We start from the raw sequence: 25,586 nt of genomic DNA on the forward strand, positions 1-25,586 counted from the left end.
AGACGGGGGATGAAAGGAAATAAGCGGGGATTGGGGGAAACATGTAACACGGTGTTTAGGTTGAATTGATGGGAATGACATTCATATTGCTCACACATTTTTCTTCAATTTCTAACCTTTCTTTTCATTTGTGTTCCATCAAATTCTACATTTCCTAGGATTTTAGCAGCACTCGCAACAACCCAAGACAAAAACTGAGTACTAGTGTTTGTCTTGTCTTTCCTTCTCTTTATATCTCCTCTTCTTTTTCTTAAAGTATTCTCACATCAGAGACTCTGTAGCTGAGCCAAAGGCATTTTGAGTAGATGCATAGAAGAGCTTCTACATTTAAACATGTGTTTGATGGCGTGGCTGCCACATTTTATGACTGGTAGTAACTTATGTGCAGCAGTGTTATTCTACTGTCCTGGTTTTATATGTGAAAGAGATGCTGATGTACAGCATGGGGGCCTTGTTTTCAACAGTTTGACCCGTCTAACGTGGGTTTTTGACCTGTTTTTCGGTCAGTCCATCAATTTGGTCCCAACTGAAATGCCTCAACAACTATTGGATGGATTGCCATTCAATTTCACACAGATACTCATGGTCCCCAGAGGATGCATCCCATTGCCTTTGGTGTTCCCCTGACTTTTCATCTAGTGCCACCATCAGATCAAAATTTCCAGTGTCCAGTTCTTTAGTTTATGACCAAATATCTGCAAAGGTAATGACATTTACATCAACCACAGCAGCTATACTTTGTGTTAAATGGCAGCACCCTGCATGAGACTGTGGGGGGTCTTAAGCATCTCCTTCCGTAACAGACTGCAACACCCACAGTGATAGGAGTCCTACGTTTCCAACAGCAGTTAGAATTTTTTAACACGAACAGAACATAATGTAACACTGTTGTTGTCTGTCACCATCAGCCACCACTTACATGACAGATCCTGTCCAATTTCCTGCTTGTATCCTTAACTATATTTATATATATATATTTTGTATTTTGCTAGTATCTTAGCAAATGTTAGCATGCTAAAATCAGATGGTGAAAATGGCATTATACCTTGCTAAACATCAGCATGTTATCATTGTCACTGTGAGCATTTTAGGATGTTGATGTTAGCATTTAGCTCAAAGCACCGCTGTGCTGAAATACTACCGCTGGCTGTAGACTGTGTGTGTGTGTGTGTGTGTGTGTGTGTGTGTGTGTGTGTGTGTGTGTGTGTGTGTGTGTGTGTGCGCACGCATATATCTCACACAGCACATTGTGACCCTTTTGCGGCCTCTTAGCTTTTTTAAAAAAAATATTTTCCCTTCCCTTCTCCTTGTTCGTGATTTAGAGCATACTTGACTTTTGACCCTTAGAAAGATTGTCCATCTTACCCGGGTCACACCCTTCATCCCTTCTTTTTCTACTTTCTTCAGCTATTCCTTCTTTGCTGCAAATTACCCGTAATATATCCTTCACATCTCCCTATAGAAACACAATTAGTGAACGCAACGTTACCTCCCAAAGTGGCTTTGTAATCCTGTGACTGTTTTGTCTCTTGGTGTGTTATATGACTGTGAGAATCCCCTTCAATTCAAACTATGTGACAATGGAGTGGCATTTCTGACAATAGATCCTCATTACACCATAAAGCAGACAATACAAACACATATGCTCCCTGCTGAAGCCAGGTTGGTGGCAGCAGTCACCCTGCTGCACTTCTGACCCTGTCCTTGCGTGTACACACACACACACACACACACACACACACACACACACACACACACACAGTCATCTGTTAATTAAGAAAAATATAGCGTACACAACATATATTTTAATATTTTGTTTTGTTGTTTTTCTCTCCCCTCTCTCTTCAGTGCATGTGTGTTGCTGCCATGGCGACCGTGGCTCCTCTCTTCACATGTATTCTCCTGCTGCTTCAACTGGCGGATGGCTCATTCCCAGAGGAACCCAGTCCACTCAGCTACGTCCCCGTAGAGGGTATGTTTCCTTCCTGCTGTGTGTGTGTGTGAGAGTGCGTGACTGTATGTGCAGCGCTGATGATGAATGGCTTCACGGTGGATGTGGACATCGGGGTTCAAGGGGCAGAGCTTTGGTGTGGTGCTGCTTTCTTGCTACCCAGGCATACAGATCAATAAAGAGACTCCACTCCTATAGGTAGTAAAGAGAAGGAAAGACATAAAGACAGACAGAACGAGAGCAGAGAGAAATGATTGTTATGGATTTTGAGAGGTGCAGGAAGATGAAAAACTGGGAGACAATTGGATTGGATGGGGTGATACAGATGACAAGAGAGAAGGCTGAAGGGTGGAAGAGAGAAGGCGTGGAGACAGGTGGAGATGGATCGCTACGTGCTCCTCTCTCCCTCCCCTGCAGTCAAGGACAATGAGACGTTCTCCCAATCTGTCTCCTGATGATGAGGGCTCCCTGCGGAGACCGTCGTCCTCCTCTCCGAAACTTTCACATACTCTGATACTGCCACTTTCTCTCTCCACCTCATCTGCACTCTCCCGCTTATCCGAACGGAGGAGAGGGAGGGAATGCCTTTTTTCACGATAAAATTACAATAATGGTTGCACACAGTTTTACTCATTATGGTGCTGCATGCATCAATAAAAGCGGAAAGAAAAACACCGAGAGGATTAGGAAGTGTTTCAGTGTACTTTAACTGCTGCGTCATTCATCTCTTTCCATTACCTCTGTTTTCCTAAACGAAAGCATCAAGAATGAGTGGAGACACTATTAAAGTGAAGGTTAATGAATTTTTTAGGGTAAATATAGATGGGAAAAGTACTCGCTTTTTTATAAAAGTAATTGTGTGCACATCCCACCTTCTGGCAGGTGCAGCACAAATGAGAAATACTAAAGTGAAAAAAATATAATGTCCGCAACACTGCTTTAAGCTCCCATATTTAATACAACGCCAATACATTTCGACCCTGCTCGAAACGTTGCCTTTGTATTAAATATGGGAGCTTAAAGCAGTGTTGCGGACATTATATTTTTTTCACAAAAGTACTCGCTTTGTCATCAACTGTCAAAGTATCCTTGAGCAAGGTACCTTATTTCTTTTTTTTTTAGTAAGCGTTTCACTCTATTTGTCTGTCTGTCTGTGTGTTCATGTCAGTTGTGCGGAGGTATCCGGTGTTCTTGGGCAGAGCTCATCGTTCAGCTCAGAGACAGGAGCTGCATATTCAGACGGTCCTCCAAGTCAACCGCACGCTCTACATAGGAGCCAGGTAACCAACGGCAACAGCCTCCAACTGTGTGTTACTGACGTGATCGCATAAATATCCTTTTGCTTTCATTTGATGCCACAGCGTCTGTCTGCTGTTACTCTGTAGAGGACATTTTCAGTTTGTTGTGGCGAGGAAGCACTCAATCATCTTTGTTAAATGTCAAGGGAAAGCTGTTTGTTCACATAACTCATATATGGAAAATAGTGTTCCCTGGGCCTCCTGATGGAAAGATGTTTGGCATAAACAAACCGATGAATGCCAATGGAATGAACAAATAAATTATAGAATCCACCTCATTTAAATAAAACATTTCACAATTCAAACACATTTTGACCAGAAGACATTTGTGACACAAAAAAAACACAAACAGGTGGCAGTCTTACAGAAATGGTGTGCTGATAAAAAAAATAATAATAATTCTAATGCACAACAACAACAGCAGGCCACTTTTATGAGCATCACAGATCATACATTCGCATATACTCACACAAACACAAATTTTTCGCTAAATGAGTGTTATGTAGCATAAGCTGCTGTAACTCTGTTAGCCGTCCCCTCTGGCGTCCGATAAAATCCCCCAAAAAAATGTGTTATAATTCAGTTTGAGTCTGAAATTAATTGAAAATAAATTAACAAATAAAAAATGTTAAAAACAAGTCAAAGATGTTGGCTGAAAACATTAAATGAATTGCCAAACCCCTTCTTACACATTGTTTATAATGTATATCCTATAGTATTACATTGAAACAGTAATAGTATTACATTGTGTGTTTTGTAGAGATGACTTGTACAGAGTGGAGCTGGATAACATGGCAGGTGATGAGATGTTCTACAGCAAGGTAGGACTCATTTTCTTGCACACACACGAAACCAAACATGCACTAACAACTGATAATGTACACATACACACAGAACAAACTGACTGTGCTTCGTTCCTTTGGCAGAAACGGACGTGGGAATCCAATAAGAACGACATCCGAGTGTGCCGGATGAAGGGCAAACACGAGGTACAGCGCTCGTGCACAACACTCTGACTTTGAGATCCACTCTACATGCATTAACATCATCCATCTATACTATCATACGCATGGGCAGACATAACAGCTGTTAGAGAGAAAAGTTATTTCCTGCAGGTGCTCCTGCATACAGCATTTACACAAATTTGATCTTGTTGATACAGAATCAGAGCATCACTTAATCGCATAGCTCGGTGAAACGCTACCCAGGCCAAAAGATGTCCATGAAGCTTGAAAGTTAATGTCATGCACACCTGCATTATGCCAATCTCATTCATAGCCTGTAGGGAAGACTAGAAAGTGGGACAATTGTGTGTGTATATAAAGTGATAGTTGACAATGTTCTGAGATATAAAGGGAATGTCAAATCTACAAAAGAGAAAGATTCGATGGGATGGTGGCTTGCTTGACAGGGTGTAACCCAAACATATAAACTTTTATTGTTTAAATGTAGCAGTGCCACTGGCAAAATCCTATCTGGGCGGAACTCATGTCAAAAGAAAAAGAAGCAAAAGAGGAAACATAAAGCAAACTGAGCAGAAAGAGTGACACAGCCTCAGGGAGGAAAGTGAAATTGAAAATCAGTTGAGGAAGGGAGGTGTAGGTAGGGATGGGATGGGATGTGCGTAGGTGGACGAAAAGTGGTGAAGAAACACAAACGGAAAAGAAAAAAAAAGACGTGTTGCTTCAAAGAACACAGATGAAAGAAAAAAAAAGATGTAAGAGCAAAAAAAAGGAATTTAATGTGATACAAGACGGATGGGAGAAAGACTTGGCCGAGGTGGAGAGGTATGGTATGATATGATATGGTGAGAGCGTAAGAGCAAGAAGACAAAAGACAGAAAGGAGAAGCTAAAGCCTGCTAACTCAGATGAAGAGATCAAATGATAAGGTTCAGACAAAATGACGTAATCATCTGACATACAGCAGAGCAGGTACTAGACCAGAACTAATGCTTTACAGTCCGATAGCATCTATTAGGCAAGTATGCAGTTAAAGTTATCACAGTCCAAAAATAGACATTTCTCACAGCAGACATTTTGAAACGTTATAGCAGGGAAAGCACAGGTGGAACTAATAACATTAACGATGGCTCTGTTCTGTTCAGATGTGCCAGTAAGCCAGCATACCTGGGAACTGAACTGCAGTGAAACACCTGAATACCTGAATAGAATACATTCATTATTAAAGTTGGTAAAGGAATAGTGTTTTGGGAAATACACACATTTTTTGCACAGTTAGTTAAGAAGATTGATAGGACCCTCACGTCTTTACTGAATATTAATACTCTCATCTATATCCATGTAAGATATCATAGCAAACAAGCGTATTCCCATAACATATCAAACTATTCCTTTAATTACTTCCACCTGTGCTTTTCCTGCTGTGCCATATCAGCGGGTCTGCTATGAAAAAGGTCTACCAAATTACTCTCATAATATCTCAATAACAACATTATTTACCAATTGTTATCAGGACGAAAATTCCACATTTGAAAACTATTTTCATCTCCTGCTTGCTCAGTCTCATTTAAACCACAATAATAACTAACACCTGATTAGCCTGTGCAGTTCCAATACACACTGGAATACTATTAGTTGATAAGCATGATTAATTAATGCCAAGAGCACTGTTTGGTTGGCATTTGGCAAACACTAAAATGATGTGCAAATATAGCTGCTTCCAGTCTTTAAGATAAGCTAGGCTAGTCAGCTGCTGGCTCCAGCTACATATTTACGGTACAGATGTATACAGTATATGTTGTTGTCGCCAGCAGCTGGTTAGCTTAGCTTAGCACAAAGACTGGTAACAGGGGGAAACAGCTGGCCTGGCTCTTTCCAAAAGCACGTCTTACACTCACTGTTATATCTGTGTAATCCATACAGCCATTGCCAGGTCACCAGCAGAGACTCCAGGAAGCATAACCAGCATAACCACCCCCATTATGTTTTTGTTCAGATTAAACAAACAAGATAATGTGTAAATGTGTGAGTTTTTTAAACGTGCTGGTACACAGAGCCTAGTCTCGCATTGCCAGCCCTATCTCCACAGTACTGTGGAGTAAGGTCTGGCTTAGTCTCGTTTTGCCAGACCCTCCTCCGATGCGTGCTGACAGAGCCTTTAGTGTTGCAGCACCATCTCTCTGAAACACCCTCCCTGCAGATATCTGAAATGCTACATCCCCTGTTTACCACAGCCTACAACCTCCTTTAGCTTAGCCACAGTAATTCTGTAAAGTGTTCTTGGGTTTCTTGAAAGGCGCTATATAAATAAAAGTTGTTATTATTATTATTATTATTATTATTATTATTACTTCACATAGCATTTGGGGATGGGAGGAAAACGTGCTCTGGTTAAATGGCATTTCTTTAAACCAATCAGAATCATCATGGGCGGTGCAAAACTCCACACAGAGCTGCTTCAAAATAGTCGTGCGAGAGAAAACACAGATTGGACAGATAGTCTAGCTAGCTGTCTGGATTTACCCTGCAGAGATCTGAGGAGCAGTTAACCATAGTCCTCACAAATCCACCAAATTTAAAATTCCAACACAAAGAAAACGGGAGGAAACGGAAAATGCATGCATCCAGCGGAATTTCCTGCAGCACTGGAGCAATCCCGGAAGTGGAACGCGAAGGATATAGACTAGGTCTGGCTACACCACACATACATTTTTGGATAGGAGAAAAAAAAAAAACTCTTTCTTTAAACCAATCACAATTGTCTTGGGCGACGCTAAGCTCTGGACGGAGCAACAGTGGCTCTGCAAATTAGTCTCAGGAAGGAACTTGTTTTGGTGGAACATTTGCACCCTGCAAAAACGCCACATACAATATTAAATGAAGTTACCTGTTCACACAATACAGTAATGGGAGGTATTTAGAGAGTAAATGCCGTAAACATATTCTTTGTAAATCTTTACACTCATTCCCCGAAAGAACCAAGCAGGCCTGCCTTGTTGCACGATACAGATCTTCAAAACTTGCCATTTTCAGCGTGTAGCTTGCTAGCTCAAAGTTTGTTGTTGTTTCCCGAAGAGAACAGAGTTTGAGAACGGCAACACACAGACAGTGGAAGGTGAAGGTGGTGGTGAGGTGAATTATCCTGGAAATGAACCTCCGTTGATCCAGACTACACAGAGCCAGGCAAATTAAATGCAAACTAACTTCCTGTCTTATTCCCAGTAGTTACTAAAATGTCCTCCAACAAAATATAACTTCACACATGCTGTAAAACTAGTAATAGCTACTGTAGCATCATTCAATACCAAGAAAAGAGTGCTGAATTTCTCTGAGTTCCATCAATTATTTTTCCCATCTTTGCTAATTCACGTCATCAGACACTGTTGATGAAGTATCACAAAGGGGCCGAACAGCTACCCAGTGTCAATTTAGTTTCAGATTCAGTGGCAGCAACTTTAAATCTCAGCTCAATCAGCAGCCGCCACTTTGAAGACAGCTATAAAGTCCCCGTCCTATTGTTCCTCCAGATGGAGTGTGGTTAAGGATGTTATTTCCTCTGAGGATTGTTTTAAGCTGCATTTTTCATACTTCACACTTGCTGCCTTCTCGCTCTCACTGGTAGTTTTGAGCTCAGCTTTAGTTCGAAACCGTTGCCCTGTAGCTTGTGATTTTCCTCTCCTCTTTAATCGTTTCCTTTTGTGTTATTTTCTATAGGGAGAGTGCCGTAATTTCATCAAGGTTTTGCTCAGCCAGCATGGCGGCCTGTTTGTATGTGGAACAAACGCCTTCAACCCGCTGTGTGCCAACTACACTGTTAGTATCCATCTATCTGTCGGCTGGTCATTCTCTGTGTGCTTACCAGTTTGTTTATCTATATAAATATAAATTTTTCCTTTTGCAGAGAGACACTCTAGACATGGTGGGAGAGCCCGTCAGTGGGATGGCACGGTGCCCATATGATCCACGACATGCCAATGTGGCTTTATTTGCAGGTAGTATCTTCAGTTTGCACACTAAAGATGAAGAATTCAGGCTTTCTAGCAGACAGCAGACTCCGTTTTCAGCTCCAGACATTAAAACGTCTGTGCCCTTGTGTTTACCTTTACAAATGATTTATAGTCAGACCTCTCACTGCATTGCTTGTTTGGTTTTAATCTTCCTGACCTTGTGCTATCTCTCCATCTGTATCTTCCCCTTCTTCCCCTTCTTCCTAATCTCCTCCTTTCCTCTCTCTGTGCACCTCTGTCGTTTTCAGATGGTAGTCTCTTTACCGGCACTGTGACAGACTTCCTGGCCATCGATGCGGTGATCTATCGTAGCCTCGGCGACAGCCCCGCCCTCCGCACAGTCAAACACGACTCCAAATGGTTCCGAGGTACTTTTAGAAACAGGCGCATTGAAAGGACTCTCCTGAGTCACACACCTTCAATAGACAACCAGGAAACAAAAAAAAAGACCATCACCATTATTGTCAGTAGTTTACTAAAAGAAAAAGGTTGTGGCTTTTTATGAGTTTTAACAGGTGGTGGAGCTAAATAACAAGCCAGTAAAACTAAACATGATAAGGCCTATATGTAATAGATTTATTCTCAGTGGCAGATGCTCCGACAGAGTGATGTATTGAGGTTAGTTGAACTCTACAGATTCAGGGTTTCAAACCATAGATTGAACAGTTGAGTCTGTTTTCCATGGAGAGGAGAAAAACAAGCCAGGCCAGGTCAAAGCTGGAACAGTGCTGGATGAATAAATGATAATATAATGTGTATCCTCTTGTCCATGATGATGAATTAAACAGGACATGAATATTGGATGAGCGAGGCCCGTGGACAGCAGCGGTCCATGTTGTGGGACTGTTATTACAGCTCCATGTCAGGCACTGTGGAGCGTTAAGTTTGGCCCCCGGCACTGTGTGTGTGTGTGTGTGTGTGTGTGTGTGTGTGTGTGTGTGTGTGTGTGTGTGTGAGAGAGAGAGTATGTGTGTGTTTTTCTAACTGTGTTTTTCTCATATTATATTTCAGAGCCCTACTTTGTGAGCTCCATGGAGTGGGGGCCTCATATTTATTTCTTCTTCAGAGAGATGGCCATGGAGTTTCATCATCTAGAGAAGGTCCTTTCTTTCTTTCTTTCCTTCTTTCTCTCCTTCTTTCTCTCTTTCTTTCTTTCTTTCTTTCTTTCTTTCTTTCTTTCTTTCTTTCTTTCTTTCTTTCTTTCTTTCTGTCTCCTCCCTTTCTTCTTCTTTTATTCTATTACCCCTCCACGTTACTGAACCTCGCGTATTTTTCCAGGTGATGGTGTCCCGTGTAGCTCGTGTGTGTAAGGCAGACCTGGGTGGCTCTCAGCGCGTCCTCGAGAAACAGTGGACCACATTTCTGAAGGCGCGTCTCAACTGTTCCGTGCCGGGAGATTCACACTTTTACTTCAACCTTTTGCACGCCACAAGCAACATCATCCACATGCAGGGACGAGATGTCATCCTGGGACTCTTCTCCACGCCACCAAACAGGTACAGAGATGCACACAATGTGCACACAAACAAGAACAAACTACTATTTTTCTCATCACCGTCTTATTTCTGTTTTTCTATGGTAGCATCCCTGGCTCGGCAGTGTGTGTGTTCGACATGCAGCAGCTCGCTCATGTCTTTGAGGGCCGGTTTAAGGAGCAGAAATCCCCCGAGTCTATTTGGACTCCTGTGCCGGACGAAGCGGTGCCTAAGCCGAGGTACTGTTATGCAAAGTGTATGGGAGCCAATCTTGGGCATAATACTGCAGTGCTGCTTTACTGAGCATCTGTCTCACATATATAGTCTACTTACTCCCTTGCTGTAAGCTCCAACTGTCAATCACACAGCAACTTCACTACTATTCAGCAAATATTCTAATACAGTTTACAGCAGCCGCAAAAAGAACTCCTCTGGCTCTTTTCGCTCTCTCTGGAGTTCTACCGCTCTCTCCCTTTCCTATCTATCCATCTTCAACTCTTACTTTTCTGTCTCTTTCTCTGCCTGCAGACCAGGGGGGTGTGCAGTGCAGGGATCCAGATTTAGCTCCTCTACCACGCTGCCGGATGAGGTGCTGAACTTTGTGAAGACCCACCCACTGATGGACGAGACCATACCACTGCTGGGGCACAGACCCTGGATCGTCAAGACTATGGGACGGTACGCATACGGACTCAGATGTTTGATGGCGTCCGTGCAGAACTCTTCATGGCATGAAAAAGCAAAGCATAAATCTGAAAATAGACATCATAGCTTGTAAGAAGGATAAAGGTGGAACATGTGGAGAATGTGTTTTCACTATCTATCTGTCTATGTATGTAGTTACCAGCTGACAGCCATGGTGGTGGACACAGAAGCTGGTCCCCACAAGAACCGTACTGTCTTGTTCCTGGGCTCAACCCGAGGAACCATCCTGAAGTTTCTAATGATTCCCAGTGGAGATCCTGTCACCCACGGCAGTGTGTTTCTGGAGGAGGTGGAAGGATTCAACCCAGAGAAGTGAGTAGGAGTCAAGACATATGTGTCCCTGATCTCCATTAAGTTATACATTTTGACATGTTGCTCCGGATCAGGTCTCATGCTGCCTGCCTCTGGAGAGCAGCAGTGCCTTTCATCCAAGAACTGTCTTCAATTACACTTATTCTAAATGTTTGATTTTAACACTTTTGAAGTTCAGCTTAGAGTTTGAGACGACTCAGTTATTTATTTGATTGATTAATGTGACATTTATTCACTTAATAAATAGCATAACAGTTATGTCGAAATATACTGTAAATTGTCAATTTTAAAGTCCAAAGTTATTTTTCAAATTGTTAGTTTTATGTGAACAACAGTCCAAAACCAAAAGATTAAAAAAAAGCATAAAAGTTGCATATTTGAGAGGCCGTAACCTGATTGATCAACTAAACATTTCAGCTCTATTTGACTTAATGATGAAAATAAGCATCTTGTGTGTTGTTGAATTGATCAGAATGTATACAAACTATTCCTGTTTTCATGTCAGTCAAGATCTAAGCTCTTGTAGCAGCAGAAAATCTTTGTGACTTCATTATAATTCTTGTCTTGTGTATTACTGTGAAAGACCTGACTGTCAAAAATGGTGGCAGAAAAATAGGGGTTTTGGCTTCATCCACTGACAGGCAACAGAGAGTTTATTTCTTCCCAGCACACAGCTCTGGCTCTGTGCAGTGTCTGTGCAGGACTCTGACTGAACTGATGTTGTGACCGTTTGTATAAGGGTTAGGGCATGGGTCTGTCTGACTTGAAGTACCAACAGATGAAGCCTTTGACCCTGTCACAACTTGATTTAAGGCCAAAAAGCGTACAGTGACCTCCCTCTGCCGGCTCCTTACCCTCTGCCTCCCGTCTTCACACTTGTGTGTCTCGCTGTCTCCAGATGTGGCGAGGACTCTCCTCAGGCTCGTCAGCTCTTGTCTCTGTCGTTGGACCGGACCAGTCACAGTCTGCTGCTGGCCTTCCCCTCCTGTCTGGTCCGAGTGCCCACATCTCGCTGCCACCTGCACTCACGCTGCATGAAGTACGTGACACACAGGCACTGGTTTTTGCCTCGGAGAGTATTTTTTCATTCCCTCAATGTTTCTTTGTATGATAATTAGGTCTGTTTAAATATATTAATGGCCATTAGCCAAGGGATGACTCACTGGCCAACTTTTGTTTTGCCCCTTTGCTCTTACTTCACTATTAGTGCAGTTGTATTTATAAAATGTAATGGAATGGAATTCTTTTTTAGGACGATTGTTTTGGGGCTTTTTCGCCTTTATTTGATAGCACAGCTGAAGATTTGACAGGGAAGGGGGGAGAGAGAGAGGGGATGACATGCAGCAAAGGGCTGCGGTTCAGAATCTAACCAGGGCCGCTGCTGTAAGGACTCTTACAAGCCTTAGTACATGGGGTGTAGGCTCAACCAGGGTAGCTACTGGGGCGCCCCTAAAATCTAATGCAATTCTGCTGATGTTTAAATCAACATGTTATTGTCGAACTACAGCTAGCTTTAATCTGGGAGAATGTTTGACTTTTTAGATTTTTTTATGACACAAGATGCTTCAACATCCTCTTGATCTAGATGATTTATTATGAATACCAAGAAGGCGTTTGTTTGTTACTGCACATATGCAGATCTTTTGAAGTAGAACCCTGCACTGTGAACAAGATTCCCACAGCAGCCATATATCACAAATCTCCATTGGGACATACATTTTTCACATTTTAGGGTTTTAACGACCCACTTTACCTAGATAGTTACCTCATTAGCCAGGTAGACAATAGTTAAGCTAACGTCCCTGCTAAATTCATAGCTGTAAAACTTGTTCCTAGGTTTGATAGGTAACTTTGTCAAAGTTTCCCTGGGAGAGTTTCCGGCAAAAATCAAATCAAAATGGCTGCTGGGAGAATCAGGTCAGTACGGTCAGTGTCCTTGGTCAGTACTCAACATTTCTTCACTTTTTATTTTCCTTGGTGCGTAGGAGTTGTCTAGCCTCAAGGGACCCATACTGTGGCTGGACCAGAGGCAGCACCTGCTCCTTCCTGAGACCAGGCACACGGTGAGGACACACACACACACACACACACACACACACACACAAACCTGTGAGTTTCCTACCTCTGCAGACCTGCTGTCTGCAAACTCAGGACACGTTATATGTGAAGAATTGTATTGGTAACATTCCTGTATGTGGTACATGGAAAGTTCTGGAAAGCAACATGTTGAATACATACTTCACTTTATTATGTAAAATGAGGAGAATAAATCCTAAAAATCAAACAATGTCAGAGTGTTCTTGTAGTTCAAGAGACGTGGATTCAAGCTCCTGTGTCTGAAACCAAGACTTTAGATTTTAGTTTATTCCACAATGCCCCCTCAAGGAGAATCATGGAGATAGTTACAAAACAAAACAAACAGAAAGAACTGAAACAACGTGGACAGCGACACTTGTTGCTCAGTAATTGAAATCAAACTGTGGGCAAATGCAATACAATATAGAGGAAAATGACAAGTAAAGAAATGTCAAAAATGGCTAAACAAACACACTCTGGTAAATAGTTACTTAAAATAAGCCAATACACTGTATCTACTACTAACATGGTGTCCGTATATTATTATAACAATATGATTTAGTTAAGTGTAAAAGGTTTTACTTCTTTATGTGTTTAAGGCTCTCATAGTAAAATAATGCAATTGTGGTCTTCACTTAAAGAGGTCATGTTTGTGCCAATGAACAAACTCTGATGATGCAAGAGACCACTGAACCACAGCACACATCCTCTGTCATCTATCTATCTATCATTTAGTCAGGAAGTTTAAATAAAGCTGTAAAAATAATGGTATCATTTTTAAATGTAGTTTTGAATATGTAAAAGTTCAGATTAGTTTTTTATTGTATAGGTATATTTATTTTATTTTGTAAGATGTGTGGTGTATAGTATTTGATTTTAAATACCAACCTTTATCAATTAATAACAATAGTTTCACATTTTTTATATCATTATCATTTATAAATTTATATTCCCATAAACAATATGAAGTATTATTGGTATCAAAGTCAAACATTTTACTGTACCCAGTATCGCAATCCCTACTTCCAGCTCTCATCATCATCTGTGTGTCTGACCCTGACCTCTGACCTCCCTGAGGGATGGCAAGCAAAAGGAGAAAATCAATAATGGGATCAATAGTGTATCCTATTACACTGGATGTCACATCAGTATGTGCCATATCAATTTGATTGATTACTATCAACAAATGTCCCCATGAATGTACAATTTCCTATGCAAATGTAAACATGTTCATATAAAAAGTCAATGTTTTACATTGATGAGTAATTTTCAATCAGGCATAACTTAATTTGTTTCTGTTATGTTGGAGTGTAAACATTCGACCATGACAGATCACATAACTGTATTTGGTGAATTAAGGGTACTATTGTGGTGGACTTTCCAGCTTATGAACTCATGCTATGTAAGTTGAGACAGTGGTACCCCAGGTCCAACATAACAGCAGTAGGTCACAACCTGTCTCAGGCAGAGGAGTAGTTCAACTCTGTGTCTCCATAGATGACGGGAGACGTAACTGCATTAAGGCTGTTTTATGCTTCTGCGTCGAATCGACGGCATACCAACACAGACCCCTCTGCGTCGCCGCGAACCCCCCTTCGCCGTAGCTCGACGTGCACCTCCAAAAATGTGTAACTGCGTCGAGGCAACGTAGACCGCAAGGACTGTGATTGGTCAACTCGTCTTGTGTGTTGATAGTCGGTGTTTCAAGCAGCCTATTGTGGGGAGTAGCAACATGCTAGTTCACTGACACAAGCTTTGCAAATAAACTCAGACATATTTTGGTTACAATGACAGGGTTATCCGTTTGTAAAGCGTCTCTATGTCAGTAATGTTTTGAAATTAGCACTTCGCCAGCAAGCAGTACTTTGTGGGCAGTTGTGCTAAAGTTTGCTTGCTAACATAACATAAACTGGCTGGCAGACACCTCAAACCAAATAACCTCAGACTTATCTCCCCCTAGCGTTATGGCGGTGAAATGCACCGCGATGCAAAGCAACCCAGACGCAGAACTCCGAAAGGGTCACGACGCCGTAGGAGCGACAGCGTAGCTACGGTGTGGAATTGACGCAGAAGCATAAAACAGCCTTTACGATAAGACAGTGCTGCCTCAAAGGATAGGATGTAATGCAGTTTGGTCCAGCTGACATTGTTTTCACTCTGTAGGTGTTTGGGTTCATGATTTAGGTAAGCATATGTGTTTACGCCACCGCAATATCTTTGTTTACATTGAAGGTTCAGCTAAACTTAACACCTCCAGCATGAGTTTAACCTTCATACACCTTCAGGAAGAGAGGAACTTTAGAAGTTGGGATGGCACTACACTGTACTGTTTAATTCCTAAATTCCCCTCGAACGAAATTTCGTTAAATGCTTCTGTGATGAGTTGTATGAGTTGTGCTGCTCCTGAGAATTTCCATAACAACTATAATGATGTGTTTTCAGCTGTTTGTATACATGTATAATATATATTATAAGAGAAATATAGAAGTCGTCTGATGTGTTGATCTCCGTGTGACTGCAGGCTGCCTTTTCAACAAGATGTGGAATATGGAAACTCCACGTCCCATCTAGGAGACTGTGATGGTAGGTTGCAGCACTATGACATGGATGCTTCTGGCTGTGTACAGCAGACTGAAGGCAGGCTCCGCCTAGTGGTGCAGTCCCTCATTACACCTGTCTACATGTCACTGAACATTTTGTTCTGAAAAAAAAAAAAAAACCTGACTCTACCAAGTGAGAGAATATTTGGGAATGAATTTCTGAAATTTAGCACATTGTAATTTAATTACAGGTATAATGTAATTTTGCTCCCCTGCTCAGCAAGATCCACTCAACCTTGATATTAGCAACTAAGTGTTTTGGTGTCTTTTATTCACAGCTGAATCAGGTGGGAGTCAAACTGGGATTTTAGTTTCAACCTCGCTGCCTACAGGTCCAAACTGAGCTCCCAGTTTAATTGGAGAGGATGTGAGAGGAGTAACTGCTGGTAGACAATACAACTAGACTGCCGAACGGGAAATGCAACATCCTCCCGGTCACGAGGCTTTGTTCTCTCAAAGCTGAACATCTGAGAGAGGAATGACCGAGGGTAGCGTAAGCTGGAAATACCATAAAATACTGATGTCCCTTCTGTTAAGAGGCTCAGATGTCACTGCAGCAGCACCAGAGAGGGCCTCTTTTGAACCTTGCTCTGAAATTCATTGAAAACCAAAAAAAAACAGTAATTTCCTCTCCAGCAGGTTCTTTCTAAACTGTTCCGCCTGTTTTAGGCCAATTTCAAAGTCATACAAATCCCCTTAGTTAGATCTGAATTGCCAAACAGAAAAAGAGTACATAGCACATTCCAAGCCCTCATCACATCCTTTTGTTTTAAACTGCTATATGGGCTTCTAGTGGTTATCCTGCACTTAGAAACCGATCGCACTAGAAGTCAGTGATGCCAGGCTGCAGACCTGACAGACTCTAATCCGAGCGGTGAAAGCGCAGCAGAGGCCAAGCCATGGACAGGCATGTGCTGCTGTGTCTGCAGATGGGAGTGATTAGAGCTGGGGGGAAACACTGAGGTAATGGTATGCTGCGAGGAGAGAGTCTCTGACCGGGCTGCAGGATGGAAATTGTGAGGAGAGGAGAGCGGAGGAAAGGAGAGTCAGCTGCTGTGGTCTGAGCTGTGCTGATGACAAGTGCAGGCTTCTCTGAACCTGGAGCCTGTGGAGCCCCAAGGCCAGACTGGAGAGAAGCTCCTTTTATAGACAACCATCGTATGCTGATGACCACCAATTATGTGTTATTGTAGTTATTGATTTATTGTTAAACTTTATATCTTGGGAGGGGAAAAGCACTAAGCCAAAGTAGTTGAATAGCACTATATGTAGTAATAATAATGATAATTTAAAACTGTGCCCCGTGGACACACATTGAGAGAGGATGTCCATTGTACTGTTCTACTAAATGTCATCTTCATAATTGTATCTCTTAATCTTCAGGAATTCTGCAGCAGAGTTTGCTGATTGAACCGGAGAGCTTGGTCTCCCTCAACCTGCTCGTGGCGTCTGCAGTCTCTGCGTTCACCATCGGGGCGGCGCTCTCCGGCCTCGCCGTCTGCTGGATCATGGCCCACAAGCCCACCAACCGTCGCCACGGCAACACCTCCCAGTCTTCTATCCAGCGGCGTGAGAGAGGCCTGCTGACTAATGGCGGTGGGATGGGAGGCTCCGTGCTCAGCGTGACACGGCAGGGAGGCGGGGAGCGCCCCTGCTCTCAGGGCGGGGAAACCCTGTTTGTCATGCCCAATGGCTGGGTGAAGTCAGGAGAGCTGGACCCGGGTTTCCTGCCAACCCCGGAGCACACGCCCCAGCAGAAACGCAGAGGCCTACGCCTGTCTGACTCCAACTCTGGAGGGTGGGACACAAGCCAGACGTACCTGGGGGGAGGCTCCGTGGGTCTGGGTTCACCCTGCCGCATTCCCCCCTCCGTCTACCTGACCACCAGACTCTTTCAGCAGGGGGGAGGCGGGAGACACAGTGGTGAGAGCCGGGGGAACGACACGCCACGCCAGCACTATGTCTGCCTAAGCAAGCAAGAAAAAGCAGTGAAGGGGACGCCCAAAGCTCCTCTCAGGAAGTCTGCAGGAGAATATGTATACCCCATGACCCCCCAGGACTCGCCTGAGCGTCGGAGGGTGGTCTCAGCACCCAGCGCCCCCATGGAGTATGGCGAGCCGCTGCCTTTGCGCTGGCCAGCCCCGGAAGGGTACATCCTCAGCAGCCATGGCATGGTCCCCGTCCCCATGCCTCAACCCTCCATGCCGGCTCCCAGTGGCCAGGCTTACGTGTCCCAGCAACACCCCGCCGGGCTGAGCAGGGCTCTGCTGAGAGGAGCCCTGGAGCGAGGGGAGCTGGGCGAGCTGGTGGATCTCTGCCAGCTGATGAGTAAGAAGAACTGCAGTGATAGGACTCAGGCTGGCCAGTGACTCTTGAGGAAATGAAGTAGACGGGAGCGTTTCCATGTCCAGAGCTCTCTGTTTAATTTACACAGATCTCTCTTTTCTCTTTCCTCCTCATTCTGTCCTCTCCCTTCTCTTCTCTTTTCCCTACGTCTTTATTTGTCATTCAGCCCCTCTGATCTCCTCTATCAGTCTCTTAGGCAAACTCCCCATGATGAGTCTCTCTTTATGACCGGCTGCTGGGTCTGCCACTCATATCCTGGCTCACACTAATTGGTCAGATGGACTGAGGTTGTTGCTGTGTCTGCATTGCAGAGTTGCCTCTCTCTCCTGCTACTCAACAGTGGGAAGAGGGAGGAGAGAAGATGGTGGGAAAGAATGGGGGCCAGAGATGACGGAGACAAAGATGGACATGGCACTTAGAGACTGCCTTCTCTGTGCAGATTAACTGGGACTGCAGAGCCAGTCAAATACTGCTACATGAGTGGGATGCCTTTTCCCTCTCGGATACCATTAACAAGACTGCCACCCATCTGTTCTCCACTATATCACCTGTTGGTCTGATTGCCAACTAGGTAGGCAAATTCCGAACATCGTAAAAGTATCAGACAAAAAAATCTGGAGTCATTCTGACTGTAAACACAAATCTAATGGATGATGAGGAAACACAAAATCCTTCTCTCTGTTTCTTTTTCTTTCTCCTCTTCACTGCACACATACAGTCAGTGCATACATGTTTTTGTACAGGTGACGGAGGGTATGTAGTATTCTATGTGTACGAGGAGCACGACGTGTGTGCCAAATGCCTCTAACCTGTCTCGCAGGGATATGGGACCATAACTCACTTCTTTGGAGAGCAGAGGGCAGTACTGAAATGTCAGCACTATTTCTGCCAACCGCATGCTCTCTGTAATGACGGCATCTCAGCCGTCCATCGCTCTATTCCTTTGCCTCCTTACACTCCATGTACTCTTTAATGACCAATAATTCCATGAGGACGTCTGGGGAGATTGCACCTGAACACTGGACTGAATTGTATCAGATCGAGACAGAAAGGAAGAGAGAGAGGTGTTTTAAAGGATTTAAAGTAAAGGCACTGCAATATATGAACACCTTGTCCTTCACTGTCACCTTTGGGAGTTTTTCAAACGCACACACACACACACACACACACACACACACACATTCATTAATGCTGAATTATAAAACACAGTCCGGTTTTATTGGGCCAAATTTCCCCTTAAGCCCACAGTGTTTCAAGGTCCCACAGACGTGATACAGAACAAAGTGACAGTTACAGTGGTGATGATTGAAACCTCTGGCCTAACTCAAAGCCAATGGGGGTAATGGAAATGTTCCCAGCAGGAAAATGGGACTATATATTCCGTCCATCAAAGTGTCCAGTGCCATGAAATGGTGAGTGTTTAGATCAACACATGTTGTGAGCGCGTTAGCGAAGGAGATGGAAGTCATAAAAAAGGTGAAAAGATAAGAAGACTGAAACAAAGTGAGTGCAACTTGATGAAACAAACTTGTTATTATAACTGACCAGTTGACTTGATTTTCACGCGAGCAGTCCCAGTCAGTCGCAAGCAAATGAACGCTGGTTTGTGCTGACCTTGTAGTGAGCAGCAATATATGGTTTATCTGTACATAGTAATCTTTCATTTAGATAAAAATTATAATGTAAGACAAACAGTAACTCCAAAAAAAATGACATCCGGCACTAGCTTGCAAACAAAAACATTTATCATGTCAGTATAGCTATTAATGTATGAAAATCTGTTTTCATATAGTCTCATATCAACCTGCTTCAAGAGTGAAACCACGAAGACGCCGAGAACTACCAGTGTCTTTTCTTTTTTACATCTGTGTGCCAAAACCATGAATGATTTACTGATGCCTGATTACTGAAGCAAAAAAAAACCCGGAGGAAACTTGTTTTAAAGTGCCATGAAGACCATTTCATTCTTGTCAGCAGTGCACCTCATGAACTATGGGGTTGGAGAACTCACGAATTGCAGTAAACTTGTGAAATGTATGCCTTTGGCCTTCACATGCTGAATGTTATATCTTATTTTTTTTATTTAGATGTCAGCTTGTGTTGTTGAAATCGTTTGTTTCAGCTCCCCCTGTCTGTGTGTCCAGATGCTACTGACACTGAGTGCTACCAGCAGTGTTTCAGGGTCTGCTTATGAACTACTTTCATGTCACACTTATATACTGTAAATATGTAAGAATGAATACAGACACTTTGTCATGCCTTTTATGATTATAACGTAATGTATTCACTGATGCCATGAAATGTGTTTATTCCAGAATAGCCAATATGTAATAATATAAAGTAGTTCATAAGCGAACCTTGAAATGGATTGAAATGCTGCGAGGGAACACTGTGTATCTCATTTTGTGTCATATCTGTCCTGATTCTGGACTTGTTCTGTAGTCTAGTGATTGTCTGTCATCGCCAACCAACTGCCATACTGGGGGATCTTGAAAACTTGTGTGAATGAATGTACTCGTTGCTTTTTTGTTTATAGTCATTATACTGTGCAGTAATAAGGAAAAGCACAAAAAACTTTTCTCTTTTTGTTTTGCATAATGAAAAGGGAGCTGTTCTGTATTATTTGTGAATAGTGTAAATAATCATCCTGAAGGTATAGTGTATCAGTTGTGGGGGGCTCGTTCATGCTCTTCTGAGACAGGACTGTGTTTGAAGTGTGGGGTTTTTTTTGTTTTTTTTTGTTCTTCGGTGAGAATGCTGTGAATAAGATGTATGTACAGTATTTACGTGACTTTGGCTGACTGCTGAGCTCAGCTGTTTCCTGTTATTAGAGTAGAGTCGCAGGCCTGATCTCAGCCAGAACTGAGCCTTCTCATTTGACTGATGCCTGCTGAGTTGTTTTTTTTTGCAGCTGCTAAGATACAGCTGTTATAATAACCATTGATCTTTGGAGTACTGCTATTAAATGGCATTATATAATTGACTGCTAATGTTGTTGAGTGTGGATCTGAATGCACTCATTGAAATAAATGCATCTCATTATACGCGTGCCCACGTATACACACATCTATAAATGCAATTCTATTACTTCACAGCAGTCTCAAGTAATGTGTATGTCACAATTGCAGTTTATTTCCCATAAATTAGACTTGTTTGTCATCAGATTGGCAATTTCAAACTTCACAACAGCCAAAGCTCCAGAGCAGACAGGCAATGAAATCTTTTTTCAAGCATTTACTTTTCTCGTCACAAGAGGGAGCCGGGCACTGGATTTCATTTATCTGGCCTCTGTGAGGGAGGGGAAAGGCTTGAACTCCCATTGGTGCCTGTGCATTGACTGGACACGGTCTGTCTGTTCTGCTGAGCTAGACACAGACTGTAGTTTTTTTTTTAGTAGAGAGGTCTGGTGCAGAGATGAGAATACCCCTTGTTATCTGCTTTGATATAATGCTTTGAACATTACACAGAGAGCAGTAAAGTCAACAAAAGATTGAGTAAGTTACTTAACAAGTATTTATATTCCAAAACACACACACACACACACACACACACACACACACACACACACACACATATCTAGCAAGCAGCTGAAGAGTTTATAAAACAACTTGATGATTGAGGCCAAACCAGATGTAACTGATTAAGTTACATTTTGTTCTGCCACCGTACATACTGATATACGTAGTTAACAATACTTAAATAAATACTTATATTCAACAAATCATTTGTACAATTAATCAATTGGGAACCGTTGATTCAAAGATGAAAAGTTCATTTTTACATAGCCTACATTTCATTAGAAGAAATCATAAAATATGTCAAATTACAATCAGTCAGATAATGCTGCAAATTTAAAGGGGTACTCCAGCGTTTTTGTATTGCATTTCCAAAAAGTTAGGGGACTCGCAAGAGACAGAATAATATAAAAACAAAAGGTCAAAAACAAAACAGCAGGGGAGTCCTGCTCCATCCTAAAAATTCCCATAATGCAACATCTTTTATACTGCACACCTCCAGTTTGTTATGTGGGTTCATATCAGAGATGTTAAGTCTCAAGCCCAAATCAAGACTACCCTGATGACATCATCAGGGGTGTTGTTCCTTCAGAGGCACATTTATACAAGCCTAGAAGTACTCTTCCTTGATGTGTAAGATCGGTGGAGAACCCCTTTAACAATATCATTTGTTTAATATTGTGCAGTCTAAAATAAGTATACATACATGCTTGTACTCCCTTTTACTTAAATAAATAAAACCGTTTCAATAGAAAATAATAGCTGATGGAATCAAAACAGCAGTTTGTGGAGGCAATCCATTCAGCCACAAGTAGATACGCGTGTGCAGGTAAGTATTCACACTGCCAGTTGTCAGATACATTTTCAAAGTAGTTGACAATAAAGGCAATATGGATCGGTGTGTAGCAGACAATGAACACAATCATGTTCGCTGTTACCATGCCAATGGTGCTTTTCTTTTCCTCTGACTTGTCGCCCTCCTTTAACAGAATACAGATGATGCGACTGGAGCAGAAGACAATGATCAACAGTGGAGTGAGGAAGCCTATACACACCAGAATGGCAATGAACTTCGGATTAAGTTGGATATTTTTACATCTTTCATAACATTTCCAGAGCTTGTCAGGGTAATTTTCCTTTCGGAATATAGCACATATTGTCACAAGAAGTCCCCAAAAGAGCAAACACACAGCACAAGCTGTCTCTTTCTTCTTTCTCCAGGATCTGGCCTGCAGCGGGAACCTTATGACCAGGTAGCGCTGGACACTGATGGCCGTGGTGGTCATAATGCTGGCATACATGTTGATGTAATGTAGGAAAATGAGGAAAGTACACAATGGAGTTGGGTGCAGGCAGTAGAAGGCATCGTAGATCCTTAAGGGTATGAAGAGGATGAGGGCAGTATCAGCTATAACCAGGTTGAGCATGTAGATGTGCGTGTCTGTCCAGGGGTCCCGTTTGGCAATGAAGGCATGCAGAGCAGCAGCATTGACAAGGAAACCCAGGAGAAACACGGGACTGTACGCCAAACCCTGAAGAGTGTCCCCTTTGTCCCAACAATTGGTGGTGCTGTTGGTGGTGCTGTTGCACATACTTATCTGTAAGAAGTGTCCATGTCAGAGTAAAAAATAATACTATGTTAGTTTAGAGAAGAAGTAAATATGCAACGCAAAAGAAACACATGAATATTCTGTTATTGGTTATTAGATATAGCTTACAGGTTCTCACTTTTTTAAAGGATAGGTTCACATTTTTTCAAGTCAGTCCTAAATATTTTATTTATTTATATATATTTTATTTTTGTAATTCCACATATTCTTTTTCCTTGTCAAAACCTAGTGCCTACATTACCTACAATGCAATGCTGACAGAGACTCTGGTGTGTCATGCTAGTAGCGGCTAATGTAGCCTCAAGCTGCTAGCCCCAAACAGAGATTAGGAGCGGCTACAGAGGTCTGGTAAGCACTTTTTTCAAACTACACACCCCCAGATTTCCTTTCATTTTCAAACTTCAACCTCAACCGACAATGACTCAAGTGACTCACTTGAGGCAAAATTAGTGTGAGAAATTTGAGGGTATTAGCTTTGACTAAAGTTTAGAATGCATTTTGGACTTTGTCTCCCATCTCTTACATGTGGAATCCTAATAGGAAAAGGATCTCTTCATGGCCAGTATGGACAAGTTGATGATTACAGCAACCAAAAACGGTTTCAGTATACACATGAGCATGTGAGACTTGAAAAAATGTGAAGCTTTCCTTTAGTTTTGTATGACATGTTCAACAGTTCACTGTGTAGTTGTGTAATGTACCACTTACTGTAAATTACCACATGCAACACTGTATTAGAATGTTATCATACCAGGAAATGGTTACTCATCATCTGATAATTACTTTCTTTTAGATAAAAAAGCTTTTTCTTACCAAATAAAGAACTTACTGACTCTGCCTATTCAACTCATCATTTAAACAGAAACAGTAACAATGTGACAAGGCTCATTTACGAAAACATATACACACGTCTACAGTTGAAATCAGTGGAAAACAGAAAAGCATACATCAGCTTTGTGTTTTCACAATGATCCAATAAAAAACCAAACTTACCAAATGAGCTGTTGTCATTTTTAAATGATTTTAAAGGCAGCTGCACTGCATCAACACATCTCTATGTCTTGTTGAAAATGTGATGATCCGTGTGAAGCTCTGCCACGTTTGTATCACTTCTCTTTTTGATGTATTTGTCGTCTCAGTAGCTAAAAGTAGGCCTTGAGATGTAGACCAGCTAACGTGACAGCCAACCACAGACACATTTCCCCTTGTAGTGTAGTTTCACAGAAGCGTTTGTCTACTCCACTTTCATTCGTGGAAATGAATGTATAAATGTGCCTATGTGGGTGATATGAAATTGAAGCAAACTGTGTTGTGGCTCTGCAGTACTTGGTGTTCATAATGAATTAGATCATATTTGTTTTGCATTTCTACACTTACATCCTCAAACCATTGTAGTACCCTGTTTGTATTTTTTGTCAGTGCTTTTACAACAGTGTTTTTAGAGACAAAACAAGGTGGGAGGTTAGGGTTCCAGACTGGAAACGGAAATTGCGCAGTAGTTCCGATTTAGAGCAATACCTTTCCACTCTTTAACAGCTAGATTATGAAGAGAAATGGGTCAATGTTTTGGTTCTGTTGGCTAAAAAAAGCATACAACACATTCAAAAACCAACACAGGCCCAAAAATGATGTGACAACAAACCTTGAAGGTGATGGTTTCTTTTGCTTGGAAAATGTGTGTCAGCCCTGATTGGGAGATTGTTTGTCTCATACATTCATTTCCATTTGTTATATATCAACTGACAAGCAACAAAATAGCCTGTAATTTCTGCTAAAGCTTTTCAACAACTGACAGTCACAATCAAACAGCCACAGGCCTCTGGCGTAAACCTCTGTTTATAAAAAGAACCTTTGTTAATAAGTTTCTGGATTCAATAAGACAGATAATTGAAACAGACTGAGAAATTATTAAGACATCTGCAGGCCTCTCTCTACCTTCATGCAGCTCTGGCTTCGCATTGTGAGTAATTTTGTCAACACGTCCTCGTCAAAGTGTTCCTATCCAATTAGACAGATGAGGGGGGAAGCTTGGGCGCAGGCCGGTCTGGCTGCCACACACACAAGCCAGGCACTGCACAATGATGGCCACCTTAATGGGCATTCAATTAAAAATGGAGCTACGCAGTGTTTGTGTATCTGCGTGTTTTTTCCTGTTACATTTTGCTTTGTTTTTGCATACAGTAACTATGTCTTACAGCAGCTATGTGCTTGTTTGTCTTCTGGGGTCTGATTCACTTGTTTGTGGCAGAGGGAGTGACTAAGCTGCCGAGTGTTTACGTTGACTGAACATGATGCCAACGTCAGAATCAGTCCATTGTAATGTTTAATTTGGAGCAGGAGAAAAGGAGTTGAAATTGGACGATGAAACATTTACTGAAGGAGCTTGTCCTAAATAATCTTGAACCCTGAGCGGATTTGAACAAGATTACACAGATGAATCATTGCCTGCATCATAATCTTTTATACAGCGTGGGTCCAGCACTGTACTCATATTCAAGTACTCAAGTACAGTTAATGATGGGCGAAGGAGGCCTTGGTGCAGATGAGGTCATGGTTGCGGAAAAAAAAGAAAAGAAGAACAGAGTTGTTAAAAAACATAAAAAAGGACATTTAAAGTAGTATTACTGATTGTGGCTCCTGGCAACATTGCGTACAATGGTTGCCTCTGTATCGTGGCCTTAGATGTTTAGTACAGAAGGACAGCTTTGTTTGAGAGGCAGGATTAGATAG

The 25,586-nt window shown here is 42.2% G+C and overlaps 2 protein-coding genes across 2 annotated transcripts in view; one reads left to right on the plus strand and one right to left on the minus strand.

The window, feature by feature from the left end:
* The window catches only part of LOC116037327 (semaphorin-6B-like), a 33,450-nt gene extending 12,738 nt beyond the window's left edge, over positions 1-20,712 (plus strand). Inside the window, exons 2-17 of the mRNA XM_031281193.2 lie at positions 1,849-1,972; positions 3,120-3,231; positions 4,010-4,070; positions 4,176-4,238; positions 7,925-8,023; positions 8,112-8,202; positions 8,466-8,585; positions 9,229-9,317; positions 9,496-9,713; positions 9,800-9,931; positions 10,221-10,370; positions 10,533-10,709; positions 11,608-11,748; positions 12,695-12,772; positions 15,307-15,368; positions 16,769-20,712. Coding sequence (XP_031137053.1) covers positions 1,852-1,972; positions 3,120-3,231; positions 4,010-4,070; positions 4,176-4,238; positions 7,925-8,023; positions 8,112-8,202; positions 8,466-8,585; positions 9,229-9,317; positions 9,496-9,713; positions 9,800-9,931; positions 10,221-10,370; positions 10,533-10,709; positions 11,608-11,748; positions 12,695-12,772; positions 15,307-15,368; positions 16,769-17,754 — 2,700 coding nt within the window. The 5' untranslated portion in view covers positions 1,849-1,851 and the 3' untranslated portion in view covers positions 17,755-20,712. The remainder of the gene's footprint in view (positions 1-1,848; positions 1,973-3,119; positions 3,232-4,009; positions 4,071-4,175; positions 4,239-7,924; positions 8,024-8,111; positions 8,203-8,465; positions 8,586-9,228; positions 9,318-9,495; positions 9,714-9,799; positions 9,932-10,220; positions 10,371-10,532; positions 10,710-11,607; positions 11,749-12,694; positions 12,773-15,306; positions 15,369-16,768) is intronic.
* A 124-nt stretch (positions 20,713-20,836) lies between these two features.
* Positions 20,837-24,285, minus strand: LOC116037328 (G-protein coupled receptor 35-like). Its single transcript, XM_031281194.2, has 2 exons — positions 23,850-24,285; positions 20,837-22,844 (listed from the first exon to the last, which is right to left on the minus strand). The coding sequence occupies exons 1-2, from the start codon at positions 23,865-23,867 to the stop codon at positions 21,969-21,971; spliced, it is 894 nt and encodes a 297-aa protein (XP_031137054.1). The 5' UTR covers positions 23,868-24,285; the 3' UTR covers positions 20,837-21,968.
* Positions 24,286-25,586: the final 1,301 nt, after the last annotated feature.

Source organism: Sander lucioperca, chromosome 9 (assembly GCF_008315115.2).
Source record: "Sander lucioperca isolate FBNREF2018 chromosome 9, SLUC_FBN_1.2, whole genome shotgun sequence".
Lineage (NCBI taxonomy): Eukaryota > Metazoa > Chordata > Actinopteri > Perciformes > Percidae > Sander > Sander lucioperca.